General features: G+C 33.3%; 1 protein-coding gene across 1 annotated transcript; it reads left to right on the forward strand.

The window, feature by feature from the left end:
- Positions 1-890: 890 nt before the first annotated feature.
- Positions 891-25,655, forward strand: LOC149901644 (protein FAM91A1). Its single transcript, XM_090110634.1, has 20 exons — positions 891-1,091; positions 1,599-1,683; positions 4,269-4,376; positions 4,644-4,745; positions 4,987-5,168; positions 5,486-5,586; positions 5,811-5,988; positions 6,366-6,499; positions 10,340-10,442; positions 10,535-10,636; positions 10,718-10,804; positions 11,125-11,303; positions 11,670-11,836; positions 12,122-12,349; positions 12,832-12,978; positions 13,257-13,858; positions 14,180-14,283; positions 14,554-14,623; positions 15,016-17,051; positions 25,613-25,655. Exons 1-19 carry the CDS (start codon positions 1,020-1,022, stop codon positions 15,124-15,126), a joined length of 2,862 nt encoding a protein of 953 aa, XP_089966760.1. The 5' UTR covers positions 891-1,019; the 3' UTR covers positions 15,127-17,051; positions 25,613-25,655.
- The last annotated feature ends 1,250 nt before the right edge of the window (positions 25,656-26,905 follow it).

A 26,905-nucleotide genomic window follows, 5' to 3' on the forward strand; every position in this document is an offset into this window, starting at 1 on the left:
CCAAATTATTTGTAAATTATCCGGTCCAGGAAAACTGGAAAAAGCCATTGAATATTTCAGATATTTAATTAAATACACACTGCAGAATATATATTATTACTAGCGGTCCGCCCCGGCTTCGCCCATGGTACCTAGTACCTACATGTTTTTAACTATCCTATCTCTCAAGTTGGATCGAACTGCACATGGTGTGCGAATTTTATTATAATCGGTTAAGTGGTTTAGGAGTCCATTGAGGACAAACATTGTGACACGAGATTTATATATATTAAGATTTCCCATAATAGTGGGTAACAATTTGTAGAAAAGTTGGCAACACAAAATTTTTAGGTTAAAATTTATAATTGTTATTTTTGTGGTTTTTAAACAATGTATTCAAGTCAACAGCACGTGATACACAATATATTAACACGCTAAAATATCATGAAGGCCTATTAACTGATAAAGAGTTGTATACTTACGAGTGAAAAGACAATCCAGGCATTTTCGTTCCACTATCACTTTTACACCCTTTAACACTACACCGCACCATGGTATTATTTTATAAGGTATTAACGGTAAGTTTAAATTATTCAAAACCAAACACAATGAATTACTTCTAACTTATAACATGTAAAAACTATATTTTTAGGGAAGACGTTAGTTAGCTGTCAAACTTTGTTTATCAAAGTAGGTTGCTTTTCTTGAAAAAAGTGGCACGCTGGGTGAAACAAAAAATTTTATCGTTCTCTCTCATTTCTTTACACAACACCGGCATAAGTTGCTCTTTTTCTTGTGTGAATGCGACATAAGATATCAATTTGTCTATTGGTTTCTCTGTCTACGAGACATGGGCTACAATAAAGTGACAAGATACTAAATTGTCACTTGTCACTCTTGTCAGTATTGAATTTTATAGAACGCAGCGAAAATTTGCAATCGCTTATCAAAATATTGGTGCTCAGCTGCGAATCTGTTTATCCAATATCCATTAAATGTCTTAAATGTAGTCGTAATTAAGATATTTTATCTTCTTTAAAATGGAGGATGAAATAAATGAGTGTATAAGGAAAAAAGTTCAATGGAACCAATTACCAGGAAACGTGAAAAAGGTAAACTGTATAGCATGTTTCGATTGTTTATTAGTCCATTTTCTCTTTTTCCAAGTCTTAGTACTTTCCACATGACGGAATACTATTTCTACACATAATTTAAACATGCAACCTAATATAGTAGGTGTAATAAATATTATTTCTATTGTTACTAGTCGCAACTCGACTACGAAAGACAAAGATTAGTAGAGAAAGTAATGCTCAATATTATTCTATTCAATTACTTCAAGTCAGGAGATCATCCATCTGTATAGTCTTTTCACATTATATGAAAGTTGTAAAGATGTTCTTATAGAAAAAAATATCCTTATAGAAATGCAACCCTCTGGGTATAGGTAGCTCAAATTCTGACTTGCAAAAGCTGATCCTTGGTTTACCATTCATATACATTCAGATAAATTCACAGATGATTCTATTCACTTATATTTGTATCATATGTGAATAAGAAAAATCCCTAGTGATATTGAATTTCATGTGCTGTATGATTTAAATTTTTTCTTTTTTCAGTTGCTAAATGATGCTCCAAAGGAATATGAAAGATATATTTTCGATTTCAGTATTAAAAATCAATTGAGATTCAGGGGAAGCTTGGGTAAGTCAATGGATACTGTATCAGTATAATGTAAAATAAATTTATTGTAGTTTTAAGCATGTGATGATAAAATTTCTGAAAATATTTACTAAGCAATAACATTTTATGACCGCTTCCTTGGTACAGTGGTTGACGCGTGAGCGTAGCACCGAGGGGTACTGGGTTCGATTCCCGGTGGAGAGGAAGAAAAAAAATGTCTTAGTCTGGTAGGTCACAGAAGGCTGATCACCTATACTCGGATTTTTAATTAGATAAAGTAAACTGACAGCAGCTAATGTCACTTTGTAAAATAATGTTGCCACATTTAAAGTACCTAATAGTGAGGAATTCAGTTCTCATTCAATCAGATGAATGAACAATGACTGTGAATAGTTCATCATTTCAAACTATAAAATAACATTATTTCTAATTATAATATATAAAGCTACATAAGATATAAGTTACTAGTAGAGTGTAATTATAATCATTTTTTTATTTTTATTGTTACGCTGTTTACGTTATTGTTTTTGTAATTTTTTCGTTAATTGTAACTAATTACGTTGTGTTTGTTGTCATTGTTGTGTTTATTTGATGTTATATTGTTACAAACTAAATATTCACTAGACGATCGATTCAATTTCATTCATTCCCGATTTTCAATCATTCACTTTGTGACAACGCTATTTTTATTTCATCAAAAACTGACAACACAGAAAACGTCAGTTTACTTTATCTAATTAAAAATCCGAGTATACTTGTCCCTAAACAAAAACGATCAGTGAAATAGATGTATAATGCTTACCCCACTTGGGGACATGGGACTTCACTTTTTAATAACATTTCAACAACAAGCAATCAATCTAGCTACATTAAAACATTAAACTGCAATCAAAATTACATAAAAATAATGATTCTCATACATAGTTAATTGAAAATAATAGATAACATAATCAAATATACTTACATAAATAACTTATGATAAGTAATTGCAAGATGGATTTGGCTATTATAACATTACTTGAAAAAAATATATTGCCTTGAATATGTTGCAGTCAAATTGTATTATTTCGCCGTTTACAAATGCACCCTTGGCATTTTGTAAAATGCTGAGGATTTACTTTTTCCAAAATTCTACAAAAAGACGGTCGCGAGCTGTTGGAGCCCCACTTCGTGGAGCTCCTATTTCTGTGTAGTTTTAAAAACACGAACGTAACCTAACCCACCCCCTTATCCAAACGAAAAATTTCTGATTACGAATTCTCGACATATTATTACAAAATGCCGAGCTTTTGTAAACGGCGAAATAATACAATTTGCCTGCGACATATACACTACATAGTATAAAACAAAGTCGCTTTTTCTGTCCCTATGTCCCCGTGTATGCTTAAATCTTTAAAATTAGGCAACGGATTTTGATGCGGTTTTGTTTATAGATAGAGTGGTTCTCAAAGAAGGTTTAAGTTAATAATTTACTAGGTTTTAGACAAAGCAGACGAAGCCACAAGCAGTTAGCTAGTAATAATAAAAATGGAAGGATGTAAAAGGAAACATATTTTGCAGTTTGTGATGTAATATTTTAAAATAGTTTCATAAATATTGATATAATTTGCATTTTTATTGCTTTTTGAGGAAGTTGTTAAGTGCAATTTGAATATATTTAAACTACCTGATTTAAAAAGTTCATTGACCATTGCAATATTCATAAGAATCTAATTTCCTTTTGAAAAGTTTATTTACTTTATATTTTAGAAAAAAACAAGTATGATAATGTAATAAATGCATAATTAGCGTAAATTATGATCAAGTCCATTTTTGAGTCATATTTTTTCCTGTACATTTATAATGTAGTAGGTATATATGTATGGAAATGAATAATAAGCCATTTATACTAACGAATTAATTTAAAATTTAAAATTCTTAATAAAAGATGACTAATTTATTAAACTTAAAGACGATGACATTTTGTTAGGTGTATTTTATATTGTAAGGTCAATAACATTAAAACGTGTTTGGGATTACAGGTAGTGGTCAAAAAATTAAATGCTAAAAATAAAACTCAATATTAAGTATAGGAATGTCCTCAAAGGTTGGCTTGGCTTGCCTTTAAGTATAAAATACGGACATAAAATATATTGCATGCATATTATAATTAAAATAATGAATGTTCATTTAATTTTGTATATTAATTGATGATTTTTTTATGTTTGTAACTCTTTCCTTTAATGAAATTATAAACTAAGTACATAATTATTAGTAAATATAAACTGCAAATAGGTACCTACCATATTTAATAATTATTGACGAATATAGTTTGTTTTAATTTATTCATACAGCATAATAAAATAGTTAATTAATTTTTATTCCATGAAGTCTTAATAGACTCACAGTGTGAACTCAAACAAGCAGAAAATTTATATTTACAGGTACATAATAAGTGTGTAGTAATTCAATCTCGCATATCAAATGTCATAATTCCCCACCTTGATATTGAAAAGAATTATATAAGGAATAATATCTTTATATGCACATTATATATTACAAGCTAATCATCTGAGTAAGTATACAATAGTTTAATTGGAATTTGTATGAAATAATGTCAATTTCAGTGCGAACAGTGCGCAAAGATGAGAGGAAGTATTATGAGATGCTGGTGCAGAGCAGCATACAGAGGCTCATGCTCTACCCATATCACCTAGCTGATATGATAGTTAAAGGTAATAATCAATTTTTTTTGTAATATTCATATAGCACATAAGGCACATAGGCCTTGTAGTTTTAAATAAAACCAATAATAATCACAATATCTCAAGTTGTTTAATTGTTGTATCGATTTAGTGCAATAGCCAGAAAAATATCTTTATCAATGTTGTCAAATTACAAAGTGATGTTTGCATTAATTAAAAAAAAATATTTTTTACAATTTTCGATTTTTTCCAAAAAAAAAAATTTGTGACTTTTTGTCATGGAGAGTTATTTTTCAGGTCTAAGGATAACCCCCTTCATTTACTACATAGAAGTTGTGGCATTATTAATAGAATCTGAAAAGAGTTATGATACAATGCCGAATTTCACAGCTGCTGATTGTGAGTATAGAATTAATAATGCATGCATTTTATATAAATGTGTTTGAGTTTCACTTATAACTTACATTATTGAACATTATCTCCAAAAACGACGAAAGGTATTTGGTATTTTTTAAAACCACTTAATTTCAAATATATCCTAAAAGTATTTGTGGAATAACATTATGTAATAAATTGCCTTTTTATATGAAATCTGTAAAAAAAATTGACAAATTTATTTCATCTATTGTGTTATTTCTAGGTCTTCGGCTCTTAGGAATAGGTCGTAATGAGTACCTGGAGCTTGTGGCCAAAGCAAGGTCACTAGGGCGTAGGGGCAAGTCGAAAGCGATAAGGGGCCTTTTGCCCCGAGTGCCCCTAAATGTGCCCATGCAACCTTGGTGGAGGGTTGAATTGGGTTATGTGCTGGAGGAAGATGTTAAAGTGAGTTTAAATAAAGATATTATTTTGAGGAAGTTTGAAATTTTCAATCGATTATTAACACTGAGTTTTGAGAATGATCAAAGCATTTTTGATGTACTAGAACATGTTTAAGATTTATTTAAATATTTGTCTGTATGTTTACTTAATAAAAATGTTTGTGTCATATTTAACATTGTAGTAAATAATAATACATGAAAGACATAATGCTTGAAGTAATTTGTTTTCGTATTTTGAAATAAATGTATATGCCTATTTTTTGTTGATTGTTGAGTTCTTGGGTGTTTTTATTGTTAACTGATAACTTTATTTCAAACTAGCCTCTAAACGACGACGAAAAGGCGCTAATTGACATGCTCATTGACCGCGGCTCGCAAACCGCCGGCACTCTCGATTATAATATTGTCAAGAGTCTTTACAGGTAATTTATGGCTGAGATTTTTCGCTTAGTTTCCAAACAAAAACAAATTTCATACATCTGTCTCCCACTTATCGCAAAAAAAATTACAAAAAATTGACCAACTTTCTTTTTATGTGTCATTTTATATTCAAAGATTATTACTTTAGACTTTAGAGAGATCTGTAAAAATATTTGTTTTTATCGTAAAATGAATTTGTCACAGTACTAAAAAATATCATTTCCAGGCGTGGTTTGGTCTACCTAGATGTACCTATAACTGGAGCGGATAAAGTATCCGTGCCTCCACTAAAAGGCTTCGTCATGAATAGAATCGCGGGAGATTACTTCGAGACGCTACTGTATAAAGTGTTTGTGTCTATAGACGAACATACCAGCGTCGCTGAGTTAGCTGGTGTATTGCAGGTAGGAATAATTTGTATCTTTAACCAAGCCTAAAAATTTTACATTTTGACAAAAAAACAACATTTTTTTTACATTTTCCTTGTATTTTTTGTTTTTCATAGACAGACGGACAAACAAAAAAATATAGTAATTGTTTTAGTTTCCAATTTATGAAGCACATTCCAATAATGAAATTTTGAATTATAAATAATTGTTTAAAAATTATAAGTTCACTCGCTAGTGTGTGTTGCTACGTCCCGCTAAAACTTAAAACTGCGAACTGAAACGGAACGTACGACATTCACAGCCATCAAGTTTGATTCGTACATATCTGTATATCCATATATATTTCTTCTAAGTTTGAATCACACTCTATACTAATATCAGGGTATGTCCAGGTGGAATGTTCCCTGGTGAAGCAAGCGGTATCCCTGTACTGCAGGCTTGGGTTCGCTCGGCTCTTGCAGCCGCCGCCAGTCAGCCCGCGACACGCGTCGTGGGCGCACGCGCTCACCACGCACGCGCATCAGCCGTAGGTGTATTATTAAACACTAGCTTTCCGCCCGCGGCTTCGCCCGCATTTTCAAAGAAAAACCTGCGTATCCTATAAAACCTAGCTTATGTGATTCAATCCAAGTTACCCTCTATATCAGTGGCGGTACGTTCATACAAGCCGAAAAGCCCGGCTTGCCTTAGAAATTCGCTACGAGATAGGAAAATAACCAAATTCACGTTTGAATATTCGCGCGCAATGAGCAGTTCATAATTTGCTCCGAAATTCAATGAAAACTCACCTACAATATAATATATAATACGCCTAGCATAAAACAATGACGAATTCGAGTAAACTTTTAATTTCATCCTTCTTCCTATCAGAATAAGGTCGTACCTTTTATTTTGACGTTACAATCTAAATTGGATGGATTATAACATGTAGTTGTCTCGCTTGCACGCGTGGGCTTTTACCGGGCTTTGCGCTCATCTCTTCTAACGTATGAAATTTCGTCTAAGTAGCTACATACCTAGCCATAGAATTCTATAGCAATCTGTATGGAAAATAAAGCCACGATAAAGCCACAGTATTACCATTATTTCCTACAGTAAGGAATCGCCTTTGATGTCGCGCGATGCCGCCGCTAGCGTAGGTACTTACGCTGCCACACGAAAATACGCTAGGGTTGCAACAAATGGGAAATAAAACAATTGTGATTATTAATATTATGATGAAATCTTTATTCATATGTACATCCATACTAATATTATAAATGCGAAAGTAACTCTGTCTGTCTGTCTGTCTGTTACTCAATCACGCCTTAACTACTGAACCAATTTGCATGAAATTTGGTATAGAGATATTTTGATACCCGAGAAAGGACATAGGATAGGTTTTATCCCGGAAATCCTACGGGAACGGGTTTTTTTTTGAAAACGCGGGCGAAGCCGCGGGCAGAAAGCTAGTTCAAAATAATTGCGATTATTAAATCTGATGTAATTATTTGTTCATAAATATATAATTACAGATATTGCACTGCTAAATATTATTTACGTGGACACTTTATTTTTGGATGTTCTTAATTGTATATTATAACATTTAACTAAGTAATGCATTCGCATTGGAATGTACAATCTGATTAGAAAATAATGAGGACAACATATATATGTATATAGCTTTGATTTTAATTCAACAGATACAATTAATACAATCTTTCTGAAATATTGTTTCCTTCTGGGATTTCAATGTAGATTTACATCCGTAAACCGAACAGTTTGTGCGCGCCATAATAGAATATGTAAGTACCTATGTATAATAAAATTATTACACAAAAAATACGACTGCGTCATCCTTTCGCACTAGGTAAAGCAAACTAAGCGTGTTTGCTTTACGCGGCCCGCGTCGCCCGACCCCCGCCAGTTCCCCTCCGTTTCTCTGCACAAGTACATTCGTCGCACTACTGTAGGAAATAATGGTAATACTGTGATAAAGCCCGGCTTTAACAGTGTGAAGATAGTTACGATTGCGCGAACGAACGTCGTGAATATTATTGTTATTAGGTATAGTTTGTTTGAGCGGGTGATTATATCGGTGTAATTTAGGTTATGTTTTTCGAATTTTGTGATAAAATGAGTGTCGCGACAGCAGATTGTGTTGTAAATTGTGATGGTTTGCTTTGTGCTCAGCGGGGGAAAGGTAAAATCATTAAACTTTACTGAAAAACATCAATTAATTTCTTCATAAAAACCAACTCCCGATTTGTGCATTACCCAAACAGCTAGTAAGTCACATAAACGAAATTTTAATTAAAATATGTTTACGAATTAATCGATTTCATGAATAAGAATTGCTTAGAAGCCCCAGCTGTTGAAACTTGCACATTTGGTACTTGGTAGTTATGATTTCTGCTAGTAGGTATAAAGTAGTTCTTCCACGGAGCGTGCTTTCTCATCGTTAAATCGAATTCATAGGTACGTATTTAAGAAATACACAAGGCCAAGAACGCCTTATTGAATTATCAATAATTGAAAGTTGTTAGGTAATTGAATTCTAAAACAATCACCTACTTTCTTCCGATTCCGATTCCGATTCCGATGTTATAAAATCTTTCCTTCAGAAGATCGCCGTTTTGAATTATTAGAATATAAATGATCTGTCCAATTTTATTAATAATATAATGTCATACAGTTTAATAATTATAATTTATCGATTTTAATGATAAACGTTTGACTCAACTGTTAGCGGGCGCGCGTGAAAATTTAGAAGATTTGATTCGGTAATTACACAGTATAGGTACCTTAGGAAGGTTTCTAATTCAAGAAAAGGGTACCCAGCAAAAACTTTGAAAACTTTGGGCTTGCCCAGTCCTTACACCCTAGGCACGCCACTGCTCTATATGTGTGTTAATTTCATTGAAATCGGTCCAGTAGTTTATGCGTGAAAACCATACATAGATACATACATAATTACAAACCTTTCCTCTTTATAATATTAGTATAGACTAGCTTTCCGCCCGAGTTTTCAAAGAAAAACCCGCATAGTTCCCGTTTCCGTGGGATTTCCGGGATAAACCCTATCCTATGTGTTAATCCAAGTTACCCTCTATATGTGTGCTAAATTTCATTGTAATCGGTTCAGTAGTATTTGCGTGAAAGAGTAACAAACATACACATCCATCCTCACAAACTTTCACCTTTATAATATGTATTAGATTAGTAGGATAGGATAGGAAGTAGCTTATGGGTTTATGCATAAACAAGACTTCCATTATTCAGCAAGTAGTTAACTACCTACACTTGGCTTTAGTACTGTAGACTTTAGGTATCCCACTGCAGACACGTAGGAGATACGCGTATGCTTTAATGACTTGTTTCTCTAATTAACCGACTTCAAAAAAAGCATGAGGTTATCAATTAGGCCGGTATATTTTGTTTTTTTTTTTATGTATATACACCATCGGTCAAGTCGTTGCCAATCACTAAGCACTTAGTATTAAGGTGCGTATAAATTAAGCGCGGCAGCCGCGCGAGCCAATGTTCGACCAGAGTTGACGTTCATTTGCTGCGCGAGCCAATATGTAGATATATTTTAAGTTGAAAATAGTTGCCGCGCGCGGCAGGCGATCCATCACGAACATATCTTCTGTAGGTCGCCAAAAGTGTAGTCATTTTCTTTTTCAAGTCAGGAATAGGTATATCCATTTTCTTACTGATTTCTACCCACGCATCATACCTCAGCGATTTATTGTGGGATTGGGAGGATTTGCTGTTCCACAAAAATTCATTAGCGCCATACAATTGTTGTCGTTGTCCATTTTTACATATACGCCGCGCGAGCCAAATCACCAAAACTACAAACCGTCCACACGGCGCGCGAGCGAACGACTGAAGCTCCTTTGATGCGGTCTCAAAAACCGACAGCGAGCGGATCGCCCCGCGGCACGTTCGAGCGCGGCAATGTTCGCGTCGCCGCGCGCGGCGATCCCGTCTACATAGTGCGCGGCCGCAACGCGCGCCAATGTTCGATGGTTTGCCGCGCTTAATTTATACGCGGCTTTATGCCCGTGCACCGACATCAAACCTATTTAATAAATAGCACATCTAAATAATATGTAGTAATTAATAATATCAAATATTTTTTTATATTTTCCTTTTCCGTTTTTGAAGTCGGTTGTTTTTAACGTAGTTATTTTTATTTCTTATTTGTGTACGTACACTTAATACCATTGGCTACAATTTAACACGACATTGAACACGTAACAATGTACACTTACGCATTTCATTTTCAATGTTAGTTATTCCTTATTACGGTATAAGAAATAAATGTCCATATAAAAATAAATTTTCGAAGGAAGAAACCTAGAAAATTGTATTTTTTCAGATACAGGCAAATAACTCCTCTGACGTTCGACCCTAGATTGGAAGAAGATGCTTTACAAATGGAGCCTGTATTGCTAACCGATATGCCATCTACTTCTAAACAGGTAATATTATATTAATAGCTTAATAATAAAAAAAAGATAAATTTTCAATAAGGACAATTTTCATTGAGTTAATTTTATATTTTTCCCCATAGGTAGAAAACTTCGAAAGCAACACAAACAATAGTGGACAAAGAGTTGCAGTATTATTCGATTCCACCTTAGCTGCGTATCTTATGATGGGAAATTTGTCACCGGTAATACCATTATTTAAAAAAAATAAATTCATATTATAACTGCATAAAGAAAAGCATTCATTCAAAAATACTTTTTTCTAGGATCTAAAAAGCCATGCGGTGACGTTATTTGAAGTTGGAAAGTTGTGTGATGAAAGTCTTGATAGCCTTCTTATGGAGTTGGATAAGGTATGATATTTGATTTTTAATCTTTATAGCATTCAATTCTATTATCTAAGTGAAGAATTTATGTTACTTTTATGCTCCTGCAATTTTTGCAATTTATGTAGTCTACATTTTTTAGGTTCATTTTTTTAGTTGATGTATTTTTAAGCTATTGCATAGCTTCTATCGCGGGCCTTGAGCGCGGGGACCGAATCGAGAAATTCCGTAACGAAAAAACCTCACGCTCCCCACTCCGACGGGCATGGAGTGTGGCTTGAAGGCATAGCATGCAATAGCTTTACCGCGGCAGTCCCCGAGTGCCACATGTCTTTTTTTTATTTTAGGTTGTCGCGGACCCAGAGATCGAAGGTGAAGCCAGAAGGTACTTAGCAGCGGCTGCCTGTTTACGGATAGCGCTGCGGACGCTGCGGCCCAAACTGCGACCATTAGACTTGCTGCGGTGTGAAGCGCTGCACGCGCTGGATGCGCCCGCGCGGACTAGGCTGCTCGCTACTAAGTACAGGTTCGTTGGAGAATTTGAATTTAGAAGTTTTTAAATCAGAATCAGTTTTATTTTTTTTAATTTATTTAAGTTTATTAAAGAAATTCAGATTTGGAATGCGCCCGCGCGGACGGGACTGGTCGCTAAGAAGTATACTTAGTAATTTGTTGGAAGTTTTGACTGATATTGAATATGTTTTGTAATATATAGTTTGTGGATGCGGTTTAAAATAACGACGATTTAAGCGTCATGGCAACATTGACATCATGTAGTGAGGCGACGATTTTGGTACCTTTGAATCTTGCCAAAGAAGTTTCACTTCTGACGCGTGCGTTCGCACCCTCTTTTTTTATTTCTTTTTTATAGTTATAACTCGTAATTGTATAGGTTAGCGATATCAACCGCGCCACTAAGTCGGGAGGCCCGTGCAGGGGCAGCGGCGCAAGTGCTGGCGCACGTGGGCCCCGCGCCGCCCGAGGCCAGCTCGCCGTGGATGCGCCTCTACCTGTACCACGTGGCGGGCTACGGGCCGCCCACGCTGCTGCTCTCCAAGGGTATATTTATTGTATTCAGGTATAAATTGAAAATGTCGTATACAGGGTGTAATGTCTGCTAGCTAGAGATGTACACATTTTTTAGAAAAAAAAAAATTATTTTTTTCGTTTTTCTGTTGTTATTTTATACGAATTCAGTAATTGAAAATTATTGGTCATAGTACACCAAATCTAGTATCTGTATACCTGAGACTTTTTAGCTTTTACCTGATGTCATCTTCTCCTCAATACGATTAAAATTTGCCAACAAAAATATTCAAGTAACTAACCCGCCCCTGCCCCCAGGTACCGTCCTGCGTGGCGTACCACGCTGTCTCCTAGGCTTTTCCCGGCTCGCCGTATCCTGGTGGACGGCAGAATCAGAGGCCCCAGCGTTACCAGCGGCCGCTGCTTTGGCTGCTGCAAATAGTGCCCTACGGAGGGGCCCCGTGTTGTTGCAAGCCGCGGGGGTGAGGGCCCCGCCGCATGTTGTGCACCTGCCCTTCCCGCCCGCTAGTGTGGATGATAGTGAAGGTGCGTTACATATAAACTCACACTTACACACATGTATAGACAAAAATTTTTTTCGGTTATTTTATTTTTTGTATAAAATTTTATAATTGCATACATAACTTTCCAGCAAGTCCACCTAGATTGGAATTAAACAAATTACCTGTCATTGATTTTCAATGCAACAAACAAAAATCAAATTATTTTTTTTGTTTAATACATTAAAATAGATAGAAAAAGCTTTATATGCAAATAAAAATTAATAATATGAAATTCCACCCCTATAAATTCAAATTTGCAGAAAACTAAACTACCTACTAACTTTATACACCAAATAAAATACTGGCTTTCTGTTTTTAAGACAACAAATAATTTTCAATAACTCAGGCCCCGGAATCACAGACACAATAGAAAATCTATTGTGTCGTGGACCGATCGGGCCGTTCGGGGCTCAATGGGTTAATATTTATCTAAAATACAAGTATAATTGTATTTACCACAAACAGATGCGCAATGCCTCTGGCGCAAGCACGGCGGTTTGCGGCGGTTGTTACGTCGCTTACGACTCACACGCACTGCGGGCTATGTGGCCTTGGCTGATATAGGCGTGCCCGACTTGGGATGTGCCAGACCGCCTACTGCTGTGCAACTTGGTGAGTTATTATTTATTTATTCCATAACTGTTCAATATTTCAGAACTTTGCCTAATTTGTCGGAGTTATTTAAACTTTTAATTATTGTATGGGACATGGGTCTCTAGACGAATGGCAGAAACACTAAAAATAAACTTAGTTTTCGCTATAATCTTTTATATCACGCTTGAGTTTAAACAAGAGTCGAATTTGCGAATTTGCTTGTGTATATGTCGGAGCAACCATTATTTATTATATAAAATGAATCTAACTCGAATCTTTAAAAACTGTTGTTTCAGTGCAACCTAGAAAGAAGAAAGAAATCTGTGGCATAGCGAAACCCGTCAGTGAAATATCGCTATCGTCCAGCGAGTCTGTAGAAAAAACAACAGACTATACAAAGAGCATAAACAGTAGACTACAGTCGCCCATAGAGTCGCACTTCGCTGTCACTCCGACCACAGATAGTAAAGCGAGTTCTCCCGCCAACGGCTTCACGAGCGCTGAAGGCGGGAAGTTACTCTGCGAAGAACTAGATAACTTGAATATAGACACACATACAAGCAAAGAGTCGATAGTCGGCGAAGATTTCGTGCCCATACATTCCTCATCAACGAGCATAGAAGACTTGAAACATTCCAAAATGTCGATAGAATCTATTGGCGACGATTTAGTCCCAATACATTCGACGCCAAGCATCGAGAATCTTAAATTCGATAAGAAGGAAGATAAGTTGGGCGACAAGTTGGGCGATCAGTTGAGCGATCTGTTGAGTCCCGCTGAGGAGTCGGTGTCGATGTTCACGCAGTTGAGCAACAAGTTGTCCGAGATTAGTGGTGAGGGTGATAGCGGTGTGGATACGGCGCATAACTTTTCGGACGATGAAACTTGTAAGCCGGAGGTGAGTTGATCATTGTAATAACGTTTTTTATAAAGATTTCTGTAATTAATTTTGATTTAAATACACATTAATCGTGTTGATTTCTTTCTTTCTATGGCGCTTAGTTAATTTTAAGTTTTCTAATTAAGTTCAGTTTCATAAGTTTCAATCTTATTAATAGAATTTAACAATCATTAAAAATATTTTGTTCTTATCCATATGGCATTTAAAAAAAATCAAAACATTTTTCATATCACTTGTCACATCCACAATAAAAACTTTCTTTATTATATTTCTGAGACATCAAAGTCACATATGAATATTTTGAATACAATTTTCTAGAAATGGACGATACTGGACCTACAGTTTGGCATTCCGCTATTTGACGAGGGTTTGTGTGAGAAAGTCTGCCAGAGCATCGTGGATAGGATAGCTAAGCCTGAATTGTGAGTATATACACATTTTATAACACTTAATTAAATTTTTAACGAAATTTTTCTAAATATTTTTTTTGGGGCATAAATCAGCTCCTAATCTGTATAAATAGTAGTACTTATGTAACAGAACTATTTTTATTGCCTATTACTCTTCATTTACTTCAAGGATTATTATGAAGATTTAATTTTGTAATAAAGTAGTCCTTTAATTTTCTTTTAATAATATGCATTATGAAGGTAAACGGTCTCATGCAACTTTTTTCCCTTTGTTACTTACAGAATAGACAAAATAAAAGAAGACAACGAATTTATACGAGCGGACTTGTTAAAATTCGTCTCGCAGTGTCAGGTGAGGGTAGTTTATTTTATTTTTAATATGAAGTGTGTAAAAGTATGCCTTACTAAGGAAGCGCACCATGTATAAAGTTATAGACAGAAAACTTATTGAAGGTATACCTAATATCTAATACGTATTTTTCTTGACTCGTTATTACATTAAGGAAAATTAAAAAAAAAGCATTACAATGTAGTTCTGTTTCATTTGATGACAAATTAATATATTACTAGCGGTCCGCCCCGGCTTCGCCAGTGGTACCTACATGTTTAAAATATCCTATCTCTCAAGTTGGATCGAACTGCACATGGTGTGCGAATTTTATTATAATCGGTTAAGTGGTTTAGGATTCCATTGAGGATAAACATTGTGACACGAGATTTATATATAAATATATTATTTTACAGTATTACCCAGGAGAGGACATGGGTATAGTAAAACGTGGTACACTAGTGCCCTTGCCAAGGAAAAACCTCGTGTTTGAAAACGGTAGGATTAGCGAGTGGAATGGAAAGTGACATTATTTATTTAAATGGAAAATAAACCTATATGAGAACACAATGTTAATATATAGAAACACTTATTTTTGGTGCACCATGTAAGTTAGATTGTCCAATAAAAATTAAGCTTGTATTTATTAATTGAGGGTAGATGTAATATATAGTATTATACGATTTTTGCGTATACTATTACTATAACAGTAAAACTCTGTATAAGGCGGATTTATTTTTTCTTATTTGTTATATTTATGTTTCTATAAAATTATAATATTGTTATGTTATGTTCACTATATTAATGAAAATATAAAATCTTGATAAGTAAACACTAAAACTTCAACCGAAATGTTAGTCGTTCATGCAATATTAATGTGTAAGTTGTTATAAACAGATGTAGGTTATATTTTTGTTTCTTATTTACCATAGATTTAGTCAATGTATGTATAACGTATGATCAAACATTCAGAGACGATGGCAAAGATACTAGTAAAAAAAAATGTGTTCGTGTACTAGTGCACACACGTAAGAAGTGAAACTTCTTTATGACCTTATTTTTCAAAAAGAATTTACTACAATATGCAACTTTACAGAAATACGTCGAATCACGCGTGGTAGGGATAAGAAAAAGATTGCGCGTAACGAAAAAATGTTACACTAAATTTTTTTCCAACCCCGATAAAGAAGTTTCACTTCAATTATAATAATGGTTTACACGTGTCTAGTATGTAGATTAACATTATATCTGATTGTTTTTGCGAAAAAGTAATATCTCTATTTTGTGGAAACCTCTTCAAGATAAGTGTCCATCATTCCAAATTTGCATGTTTCTTTTTAAGCTGTCTATATTGCTCCATAAGGAATAAACAACTGCATTTTTTTCGGTTTTCGGTCTTTAGATTTTGTCCAGTACTTAATAACTTGACAGTGGGTACACGTAAACCATAATAATGATTTACTTATATCTAATACAAAGCGATAGAAGATAACATCTAATGTTATTAAATAGTTATTGTTTATTCCATCCGGTATATAATTGCATCACTAACAGAAAATGAAAAAAAACCTCATTTTCCTTCCATTGCTGATGTGTGTGATAGAAATTCAATTAAATATAGTAAAGTATACATATTGTGTAAAAATGCAAGCAATTTCGCTCCTCGCTTTGTTAGTTTTAGAAAAGTGAGGTTAGTAATAATTGTATGCCTGCCTACCTAGTTATACATACATATTAATTCATCTTTATTTTTCTTATTCAAACTAATACAAGAATTTATCTTCTAAGTTAATGGATAAGTAAATTAATATATAATTTTAAGATAACACAATGGGGAAAAATTGAATGTTTAATTTCTATTTTATGAATTATTTTTACACAAGTATCTGTTTCACCTTTATTTCTATTTCTTCCACATTGTACTTCCACTTAGCTTAACTTATTTAAAATAAACATTTGCAAATAATAACAATGCGACAATCAGTGCCATGAAATATTTTTTTTCTAAAATATAAAATCAGGCGACTTTTCAATTTTTCGTTTGTTTATTTCATTAAATGTGAGATTTTTATTTCACTTTCAAAATACAGAAATTATCGATTATTTTTTTGTATTATGGTTATTTTATTAGGTATTATTTTAAAATATTTATTTTCATCTCCTCTAAACTTCTTTTAATCATAACCACTTGTCCTACTAAAAATACGCTTAAAAATGCACGTGCTAAATAGATGTGAAACATACTAAGGCGCTTCATAATAGTAAAATTCTGAAAATATTGGTATTGTGTATAGTTATGAGTTAGTAAAACTTTCAAAGTGCTACCACGAAAACACTTAGCCATATATCTTTTATTAAGTTTTGGGACATACGAATAGTTGACATTATATCATTATATTTTAATATGCGCAAAAAGAAAACTTTAATAGGCAAATCATTATAGCTTATTAAGGTTGATGTTCCGACCGTCCCTCCATACATTTTTGATTACCTCTAAACACTTAACACAGACACTATTTCTTTAAAACTAATCATTTTATCACTTCTCTATAATGAAATGTGTGCGCGTTCGACCTTTTTAATCAATAATTTACAATATTTACTTAGAAAAACAACAGTAAAATACCGGAAAAATTTGACACTTCTACAGTAGTGTGCGTGACTTTTGCCAAGCGAAACACGACATAAAGCACGACATCTAGCGCATAGACTATATACTTATTACAGATCTAGCGCGTCAATGTCTAAACGAAAGGCGATGTTTAGACATTGACGCGCTAGATGTCGTGCATTCGCGTTCGTTATCTTATGCATAATGAGCATAATTCTAATAAATCAAAGTTCTGTGTAAAAATTGAGTAATTTCATTTCCAATCGTTCAAAGAAAATAACAATAAAATAAAATAAAACTAATGACCTTAGAAACTATGTTTTTTTTTATTTATTACTCATTATTGTTCGTCCGTCGTAGGTCTGTAAACTGTATTGTACACTGAAGGTAAATGGTACTGTAGGTACTTTAGTTCGGCGTCGTCGCTCGTCGGCTTGATATAAAATTACATTCTTGATTTCATTGACACGCGCTATGATTTGCGCGCGGAATTTCTTGTGTTGTGAATTTATTTTTGTATGCTATGCATTTTAATTGATTCAAATTGCAATGTTTCTCTAGTATGCATTTGAGACTATATTGTAAATTGTAATAATTGATCGTGGGTATAGTAATTAATTATTCTAATAACGCAATTAGTAATATATGTATTTTCGGTGGGATTCAAAACAAAAAATTGGCCCGTGATTTTTATGAAATTTCACCACATTGCAAATCACATCAATCATAGTTCATACACATGTATGACGAAAGTGATTAGTATTGTGGCTAACATTGACTCATCAGTTCATCACTGAAACCAGTGATAAATCAGTACCTATATCATATTGTGTTTGAATATTTTTAAACAATGATATAAGTATACAATTATTATAAATCGGTAAACTATCAAAGTAATCACAAACTTGCAAACATTGGTAAAATGTCCAGTAGTTTATGAGCCTATTCATTACAATCAAACAAACAAACAAAGTTTTCCTCTTTATAATATTAGTGTAGACAAACACTATGAATACGATCACGAATGCAAATTCGGGGATTTTCTAATTATTGCTAAATAATAATTGAATTCGTTTTGAAATACTCTATAATTTTTAGTGTATAAATAGACATTTATAATGTGGTGCTCATTTTTTTTGTACTGCTAACGCTATTGTAGGTACCTATTTTCGTTGTTTTATTTCAAGTGAACACGGCCATACAATTTTGTCACGAGCCGCCTATGATTGTAGGTACTTTTGTTAGGCTCCTTCGTCGTCCGCGTCGGCTCGAAAGTTCTTGATTTCATTGTCACGCGCTATGATTTGCGCGCGGATTTTCTTGTGTTGTGAATTTATTTTTGTATTAATATTATTTTTTATTTATTTTTTTATTTTATTGATTCAAATAAAATATTTCACTAGTATGCATTTGAGACTATATTGTATTATGTATAATTTATCGTAGGTATAGTTATTCTTATAACGCAGTTATATTTTCGGTGGGACAATTTGACCCGTGATTTTTCTGAAATATCACCACGTTGCAAATCACATCAATCATACACACGTATGACGAAAGTATAGTGGCTATAATTGACTCATCAGTTCATCACTGAAACCAGTGATAAATCAGTACATATATCATATTTTATTGTGTTTGAATATTTTTTAAACAACGATATATACAATATTATTATAAATCGGTAAACTACCAAAGTACTTCCGAATTTTCAGACAGACAAACAAGTAGTTTGAACACGCAGTTTTCTTATACTAGTAGCAAAAATCAAAACCATAATATTATGTTTACCTACTATATTTTACTAAAAGTCGAGTGCGTCGAAATCGTAAATAATAATATGTTTTTCACCTTCCTGGTTATTTTCCCATAGTAAATAGTGTTTTAGGTTTGTTGTTGTAGGTAGGAATAATAATAATTATTCTTACATGTTGGTTATGAAATGTATATTGAAATAATTTACTTTTACAAATCATTAGTGATATAAGTTTTGAGTGAAAATGCTTGGATCAGCATAATATTATATGGTACTTCAAATACATGTTTTGATAAAAAAAACAATAGTGTAATAAAATAAAACTGCGTTTTATTGTAATCAATGTTGACAATTTTAAATTCCAAAATTATTGATCAATAAAATAGTTTACACCAACAAATATAACTTTTATTTTTATAACAATCGTTCATAATATAAACCGTAGCAGGTGGCGTTTTGAAGTTCTGTCTACTCATACAGAAAAATGGAAAACTTGTTTTTTTTGTAAACAATTTATTACTCATGTTGTTTGGCAACTCGAAGCGTGGTCGTCCGTCGTAGGTACTTTTGTTCGGCGTCGCGTCGTCGTCCGCGTCGGCTTGATATAAAACATTCTTGATTTCATTGACACGCGCTATGATTTGCGCGCGGAATTTCTTGTGTTGTGAATTTATTTTTGTATGCTATGCATTTTAATTGAATCAAATTGCAATATTTCTCTAGTATGCATTTGAGACTATATTGTAATAATTGATCGTGGGTAGGTATAGTAATTAATTATTCTAATAACGCAATTATATTTTCGGTGGGATTCAAAACAAAAAATTGGCCCGTGATTTTTATGAAATTTCACCACATTGCAAATTATATATTATACAATTACAATTACAATTATTATAAATCGGTAAACTATCAAAGTAATTACAAACTTGCAAAATATGCTTTTCCGAATTTTCAGACAGACACACAATTTTATTAGTTTGTTTTAGCAAAGTAGGTACCTATACCTATACGCTTACGTCGCGCGTCGCGTCGTCGAAAACGGTGCGCCCAGAAACAAACATACCTAATTCAGTTACAATCCTTTTTTTGTTCCGTAATTTATTGTATTTATTCTAATACGATTTTTTTTATTCGTCGGCCAGTTCTACTAGGTATAAAAAGATAAAATTGAAATATAATTATTGTAGCGACAGCCATATTATGTTACTATGTTTTCGTAAATATGTATTTCACCTTCCTGGTTATTTTCACATAATCTTATCTTCTTTATATATAAAAATGAATCGCAAAATGTGTTGGTAAGCGCATAACTCGAGAACGGCTGAACCGATTTCGATCATTCTTTTTTTATTATATTCCTTGAAGTACGAGGATGGTTTTTATGTAGAGAAAACGTAAATATTATGTACCACGGGCGAAGCCGGGGCGGACCGCTAGTCTTCTTATATATAAAAATGAATCGCAAAATGTGTTGGTAAGCGCATAACTCGAGAACGGCTGAACCGATTTCGATCATTCTTTTTTTATTATATTCCTTGAAGTACGAGGATGGTTTTTATGTAGAGAAAACGTAAATATTATGTACCACGGGCGAAGCCGGGGCGGACCGCTAGTATATATATATATAAATGAATCGCAAAATGTGTTGGTAAGCGCATAACTCGAGAACGGCTGAACCGATTTCGATAATTCTTTTTTTATTATATTCCTTGAAGTACGAGGATGGTTCTTATGTAGAGAAAACGTAAACATGTACCACGGGCGAAGCCGGGGCGGACCGCTAGTCTTCTTATATATAAAAATGAATCGCAAAATGTGTTGGTAAGCGCATAACTCGAGAACGGCTGAACCGATTTCGATAATTCTTTTTTTATTATATCCCTTGAAGTACGAGGATGGTTCTTATAGCTAGAGAGCTAGTTAGTTTAGTTTTAGTGCAGTGGCAGTGTAAATGTTGTTGTTGAGGTTATGTAAATTTAACACTTTAGTTAACTACCAAGATATAAAGAAATGAGGATAGGACACAATAACTATTGGTTGAGGTATTTATAAACTCATAATATACTTTTAAAAAAATCACGTTTTAATAAATTTCTAGAATTAAATTAGAACAGCTGATTCAAAATAGCCTAAAAAATCTTAATAATAATAATTACGCTTCACAGCAAGAAGAAATGTACCATATGTACCCGCACAAAGTCGATATTGTGTTGCCTACCGTTCGACTCAATGGCTAGGGTTGTAACTACCTTTAATAATTATTACCAAACTAATAAACCGAGTGATGCGAAATAACCATAATTCTTTTAGAGTTTGATAAAATGATCAGGCAGGTATTTTCTTTAATCCTCTGAATTCTCGGTTACTAAATTGTATCGTTGAAATTATTCTTAATCGCGTAAATTTAATAAATAATCATATGGAAAACACTTTTCATTTGTTTTTTTACTTTCACGCCCAACTACTATACAATAATTACGTTGTTTCGGTATTTTGACGAGAAAACGCAGGAAACATCCGTTGTATCATTTTAGATAGATTGTATATTTTGTATCTGTAGAATTGAAATCAAAGCTATGTATATGTTGTCTCCATTCTTTTCTTATCGGATTGTTGATCCCAATGCGAATGCGTCACTTAAATTTTATAAAAGACAATTAAGAACATCAAAAATAAAGTGATACGTAAATATTTCACAGTGCAATATATTATATAATTAATAATAATTATATATTTATGAAAAAATAATTACATCAGATTTAATAATAGCAATTGTTTTGAATGTACATAATATGAATAAATGATTACATCATAATAGTAATAATTACAATTGTTTTATTTCCCATTTGTTGCAACCCTAGCATATCTTCATGTAGCAGCAGAAGTACCTACACTGGCGGCGCGGCGGCATCGTGCGACATCAAAGGCATTGCCTTACTAGGTAAGTTTATAATGACTCATTTCTTTTATTATATAATTTACGTTTTACTTTTACAGAATCCGATTCAATGGATTATGAAGACGAGTCACACAACGCCATACGATAGTGATGATGAATGAACATTTCAATAAATGCATGCGTGTTTTTTTATGTTGTTTTGTAATTGTTAATTGTTTCTTAAATAAAGAAATAAACTAAATATTTAAATGATGATTTGTTATTTGCAACACAACTTTATATTTGAGATTCTTTACAAATGTATATTTAGTTTTGTATCATCAAATTTATAAATTTTATTCCATAGTTTTCAAAATTAAATGTAAATGACCATAAAAACATTAATAAAGTAAATCATTGATGTAAGGTCAGGGAACGTAATACATATATACATCTGACCATGTAGAAGCTAAGTCTTGTTGACTGCTGAAGTCTGTAAAGTTTTGTTGTCTGCTGAAGTCTGTACGCAATGAAAATGTCTGCCGTTTCGAAAATAAGTTTTTAAGACCCTAATAAATAAAATATATGTATATATAATGGCAGATCTGGTCAAATACTTTCAAAATTGTATTTTTTTCAGCACTTTCATAAGTGTCTGCCAGAATGTTATCCGCGTGATAATGGTCTGCCATTGTTATTTTCCGATAGTAATAATAATCTATTTTCAAATATCAAAATGGCAGACGTGGTCAAATGGTTTCAAAGTTCGCCAAAAATTTCCACCTGTCTTACCTAAGCGCGCGCCCCGTCCACCACTCTGGGCTTAGTGACTCCTCATCTCATGTATAGTAGGTATAGGGGAATCAACACACAAAAATCCAGGTCTGGTCAAATACATACAGGTAGCTTTGCGCTAGCTCTCTAGCTATTACTTCTTATGGAGAGAAAACGTAAACATGTACCACGGGCGAAGCCGGGGCGGACCGCTAGTAAATAATAAAATAATAAATAGTGTATTAGATTTGTTATTGTATCTTGTATACCTACGAATAATTATTCTTACGTCTTGTTGGGAAATGTTCAAATACCTACCTATTGAAATAATTTACTGTTACAAATCATTAGTGTTATTAGTTTTGAGTGAATAGGCATGGATCAGAAATTCAGAATATAATATGCTACTAACTACTCAAATACATACATGTTTACACAACAAACACCACTGACCTCTATAACTATAAGTTATAGAGGTCAGTGACCGTCAGTGACAAACACTATGGATACCTACGCTCGCGAATGCAAATTCGGTGATTTACTAATTATTGATACCTAGTCATTGAATTCGTTTTGAAATAGCCTGTACTTTGTAATTTTTAGTGTTATAGACATTTATAAAATGTGGTGCTCATTTTTTTTTGTAATAAATTATCCTGCTACGCTATTGTATTTTCGTTGTTTTATTTCAAGTGAACACAATTTTGTCACGAGCCGCCTCTGGCCTCTGGGTGAAATCAACCAGTCAAATGATTTTTGTTCTAATTGTATTTTGGTAGTAGTTTGTTTAGAATTTACATTACCATTGTTTAATTTTTATTTTGTATTTGCAGTAAAATAAAAAGATGAAAAACTTCATTAGGTATATTGTACGACACCTCACTCTGAATCGCGCTAGCGAAATTTTTTCGTTACAGAGCACATATACAACTTTCGGACAATCTTCATTGAGGCCGGCCGGCAAATCGAGTATGTCGAAAAACTTCACTTATTCGATGGAGGTATTCTACCTTCCTTCCTCCACAGTTGTGGGACCCCGATGTGCATTGAACACGCAGCTTTCTGATACTAGTAGCTAAAATCAAAACCACAGATATGTCTGTGATCAAAACCATAATAATATTTTTACCTATTATTTTACTAAAAGTCGAGTGCATCGAAATCGTAAATATGTTTTTCACCTTCCTGGTTTTTTTTCCATAGTAAATAGTGTTTTTGATTTGTTGTTGTATGAATAATTATTCTTACTTGTTGGTTATGAAATGTATATTGAAATAATTTACTTTTACAAATCATTAGTGATATTAGTTTTGAGTGAAAATGCTTGGATCAGCATAATATCATATTTGCTACTTCAAATACATGTTTTGATAAAAAAAAACCAATAGTGTAATGTAGGTAATAAAATAAAACTGCGTTTTATTGTAGTGTAATCAATTTTGACATTATTTATTTCCCAAAATTACAATAAAATAGTTTACGCCAACAAATATAACTTTTATTTTTATAACAATCCTACTTCCTACTAATGCTTGTATACGTAGTATATTATTATTAGTCTGTGCTAATGCGAAAGTTTGTGAGGATGTGTATGTGTGTGTTTCACGCAAATACTACTGAACCGATTACAATGAAATTTAGCACACATATAGAACGTAACTTGGACACATTGAATAGGTTTTATCCCGGAAACCCCACGGGAACGGGAACTATACGGGTTTTTTTTTGAAAATGCGGGCGGAAAGCTAATCGTTCATAATAATATAAACCGTAGCAGGTGGCGTTTTGAAGTTTTGTCTACCCATACAGAAAAATGAAAACCACAGGAGATTGCCCAAGTGACTATGGCACTTGGTATCGCAATCAAACTTATTGTGTCAAGATGAAATATAGCTCAATTTAAAGCTTGATGTTAGTACTTTTAGATATGATTAAAGTTTTTATGTAAATAAGCCGCAGTTCGCGACAATAAAAATAAAACAATAGTTTTATTCAACACTTCAAAAAACTACTTAATCGAGTTTAAACTAACGATGAACGTTAAGTTTTACATTTATTACATAGGTAATATTTTAATTTACAAGACAAATGTGAAAAGTAAATCGTAATTTAAACATTATTTCAAAATAACATCGAACAATGCGTCGAACACATTCATTTGACATTTCAAATAGAAACTATGACATATGACGTTTGCAAGAGAGATAGATATAGGTATGTGTCAAAACAAAACTTTTACTTTTATTTCTATTTATTCGGTATAATTACAACTTAATAGTGATAAATAGGATCATTATAAATACAAATAGGAATTAACAATATCACGAACACGTGACACAACTAGTATTTTACCGATTCCATACGTAGTCATACATGTTTCAAAAGAAAAACTTTTACTTTTACTATTATTTCAATTTATCCGGTTTAATTAAGACTTAATATTGATACATATGATCATTATAAATACAAATAGGAATTAACAATATAACGAATACGTGGCACAACTAAAATTTTACCGATACCACCCGTGGTCATTCTCCTTTGTGGGTCATTTGTAACAGGATGGCGGTTCTACAGCGAAAAAAGAAAAATGATGGTCAGAACGCTGATACCGGATACCTTAAGATACTGTAATATAAAATATTACTAGATTAGATAAAATATTATAGGTAGTATCTTCACCGTGTGTGACGCGCTTTACATTCACGCCATCTAGAGTTAAATCTTTATCATTTTTGTATACGTCTGTGTGTGTAAACGACCCTGTATGCAATGACAGATGTTAAAACGCATAATTTTACCGAATTGGGTGGATTTTAAGGCAATGATATAACATATTTCAATAAAATATAATATTCAGTAACCGCCATGACTATTCCTAGGTTTGATGACTATTCCAATTACGCAAAAACTCAAATAAACTAGAAATGTAGAATTCAGCGCCATCTAGCGGGATATTGGCTGGGAACAGATCGTTGCAATCACCTTAAGAAGTTTTCAATGTTGTATACTAACCCAATATACATACATACTATAGTAGAGCCATTTTAATAGGCAACATTTGACAGTTCAACAAAATTCAACAACGTAACCTAGTATCGACGACATAAAATAACATGATATTTCGTTTTGTTAGAACTGCACGTTTGCTTAACTTTTTTCAATTACGATTACATATTTATAATAATAATGACCGATACAAGTAATTTTAAGATTTGATTTTACTGATAAATCATCCTAAACATAATAAACAATTTCTGATTTAAAGAACTGACGTCGCTACAATTTTGTGTCAATAAACGTTTTTTATTTTTAAATACCAGAGACGTTACTCTAAAAATCGAAATCTGACATCTAGAATCGAATGCATTGAATACTTGTGAATAAAAATCATCATAAATTAATAAATTCGATTGACAAATGTTTCAAATCCGTATCGATTAATTCACTTTAATCGATGTTTTTATGCAGGTTACTTCTCTTTGAAGATAAAATTGATAGACGTCAAATGTTGCCTATTAAATTGGCTCGACTATAATTTTATTTGTAGATACAGGCTATTTTGTAACATACAGATTGTAGAGGCAAAGAGCTATTCTCTTTTGAGATCAAAATGTCCAATGTAAAAGCTGTTTTACGAATAGAATAATAGGTGTGCAATTAATAAAGAATTTATAGATAGAGTGAACGTAGAATGCAAAGAAATATCCAAAGTGTTCTAAAAGGATGTAAGTAATAATTTAAATGCATTCAATTAATCGGATAGAAAATATTGACTAAGTAATGAAAATATTTTCTCGTTTAAGTATTATGTATATAGTATGTGAAACGCCGAAATCCCCTTCTACCATAGTATATAGAGAGCAAGTAGGCCGTCTCCCGAGCGGCGTTTAGGAGCGCACGGTACCTAAACTCGCGAGGCGTAGGGTTATCAATTGTCACGTTGATATTTTAAATATTTTTAAACAAACACCGACCGCTCACAGCAATGGCACGCTCCTAACGAGAACAGTCCATTAGAAGTAACCGAGCGGCGTTGTGTGCGTGCGTCAAGCTTGCATTACATGAACGGGGGGCGTGGCCAAGCGCTCCGCGTACATACAAACCAGGGTTGCCAATGTGTGGGGAATTCCCCAAACTGTGGGGATTTTCAGCCCGATTGGGGAATTTGTGGGGAGAGCGTTGGTGTGGGGACAATGCGGGGAATTTAGACATTTTGACAATTTGACATTTCTTGAACTGAAAATAGAAGAAATAAAAGTAAATGTTCCCCGTTATGTTATC

This window comes from Colias eurytheme, chromosome 16, assembly GCF_061535395.1.
Source record: "Colias eurytheme isolate Ceu_HAF_F1 chromosome 16, ilColEury1 Martin Lab GWU primary, whole genome shotgun sequence".
NCBI lineage: Eukaryota > Metazoa > Arthropoda > Insecta > Lepidoptera > Pieridae > Colias > Colias eurytheme.

What these genes read in the sequence shown, in the direction of transcription:
- LOC149901644 (XM_090110634.1), top strand. Translation starts at nt 1,020, where the DNA reads ATGGAGGATGAAATAAATGAGTGTATAAGGAAAAAAGTTCAATGGAAC. An exon ending in TAGTGTGGATGATAGTGAAG is followed by an intron (nt 12,350 to 12,831) that starts GTGCGTTACATA and finishes TACCACAAACAG; the next exon opens with ATGCGCAATGCCTCTGGCGC. An exon ending in GCCTACTGCTGTGCAACTTG is followed by an intron (nt 12,979 to 13,256) that starts GTGAGTTATTAT and finishes CTGTTGTTTCAG; the next exon opens with TGCAACCTAGAAAGAAGAAA.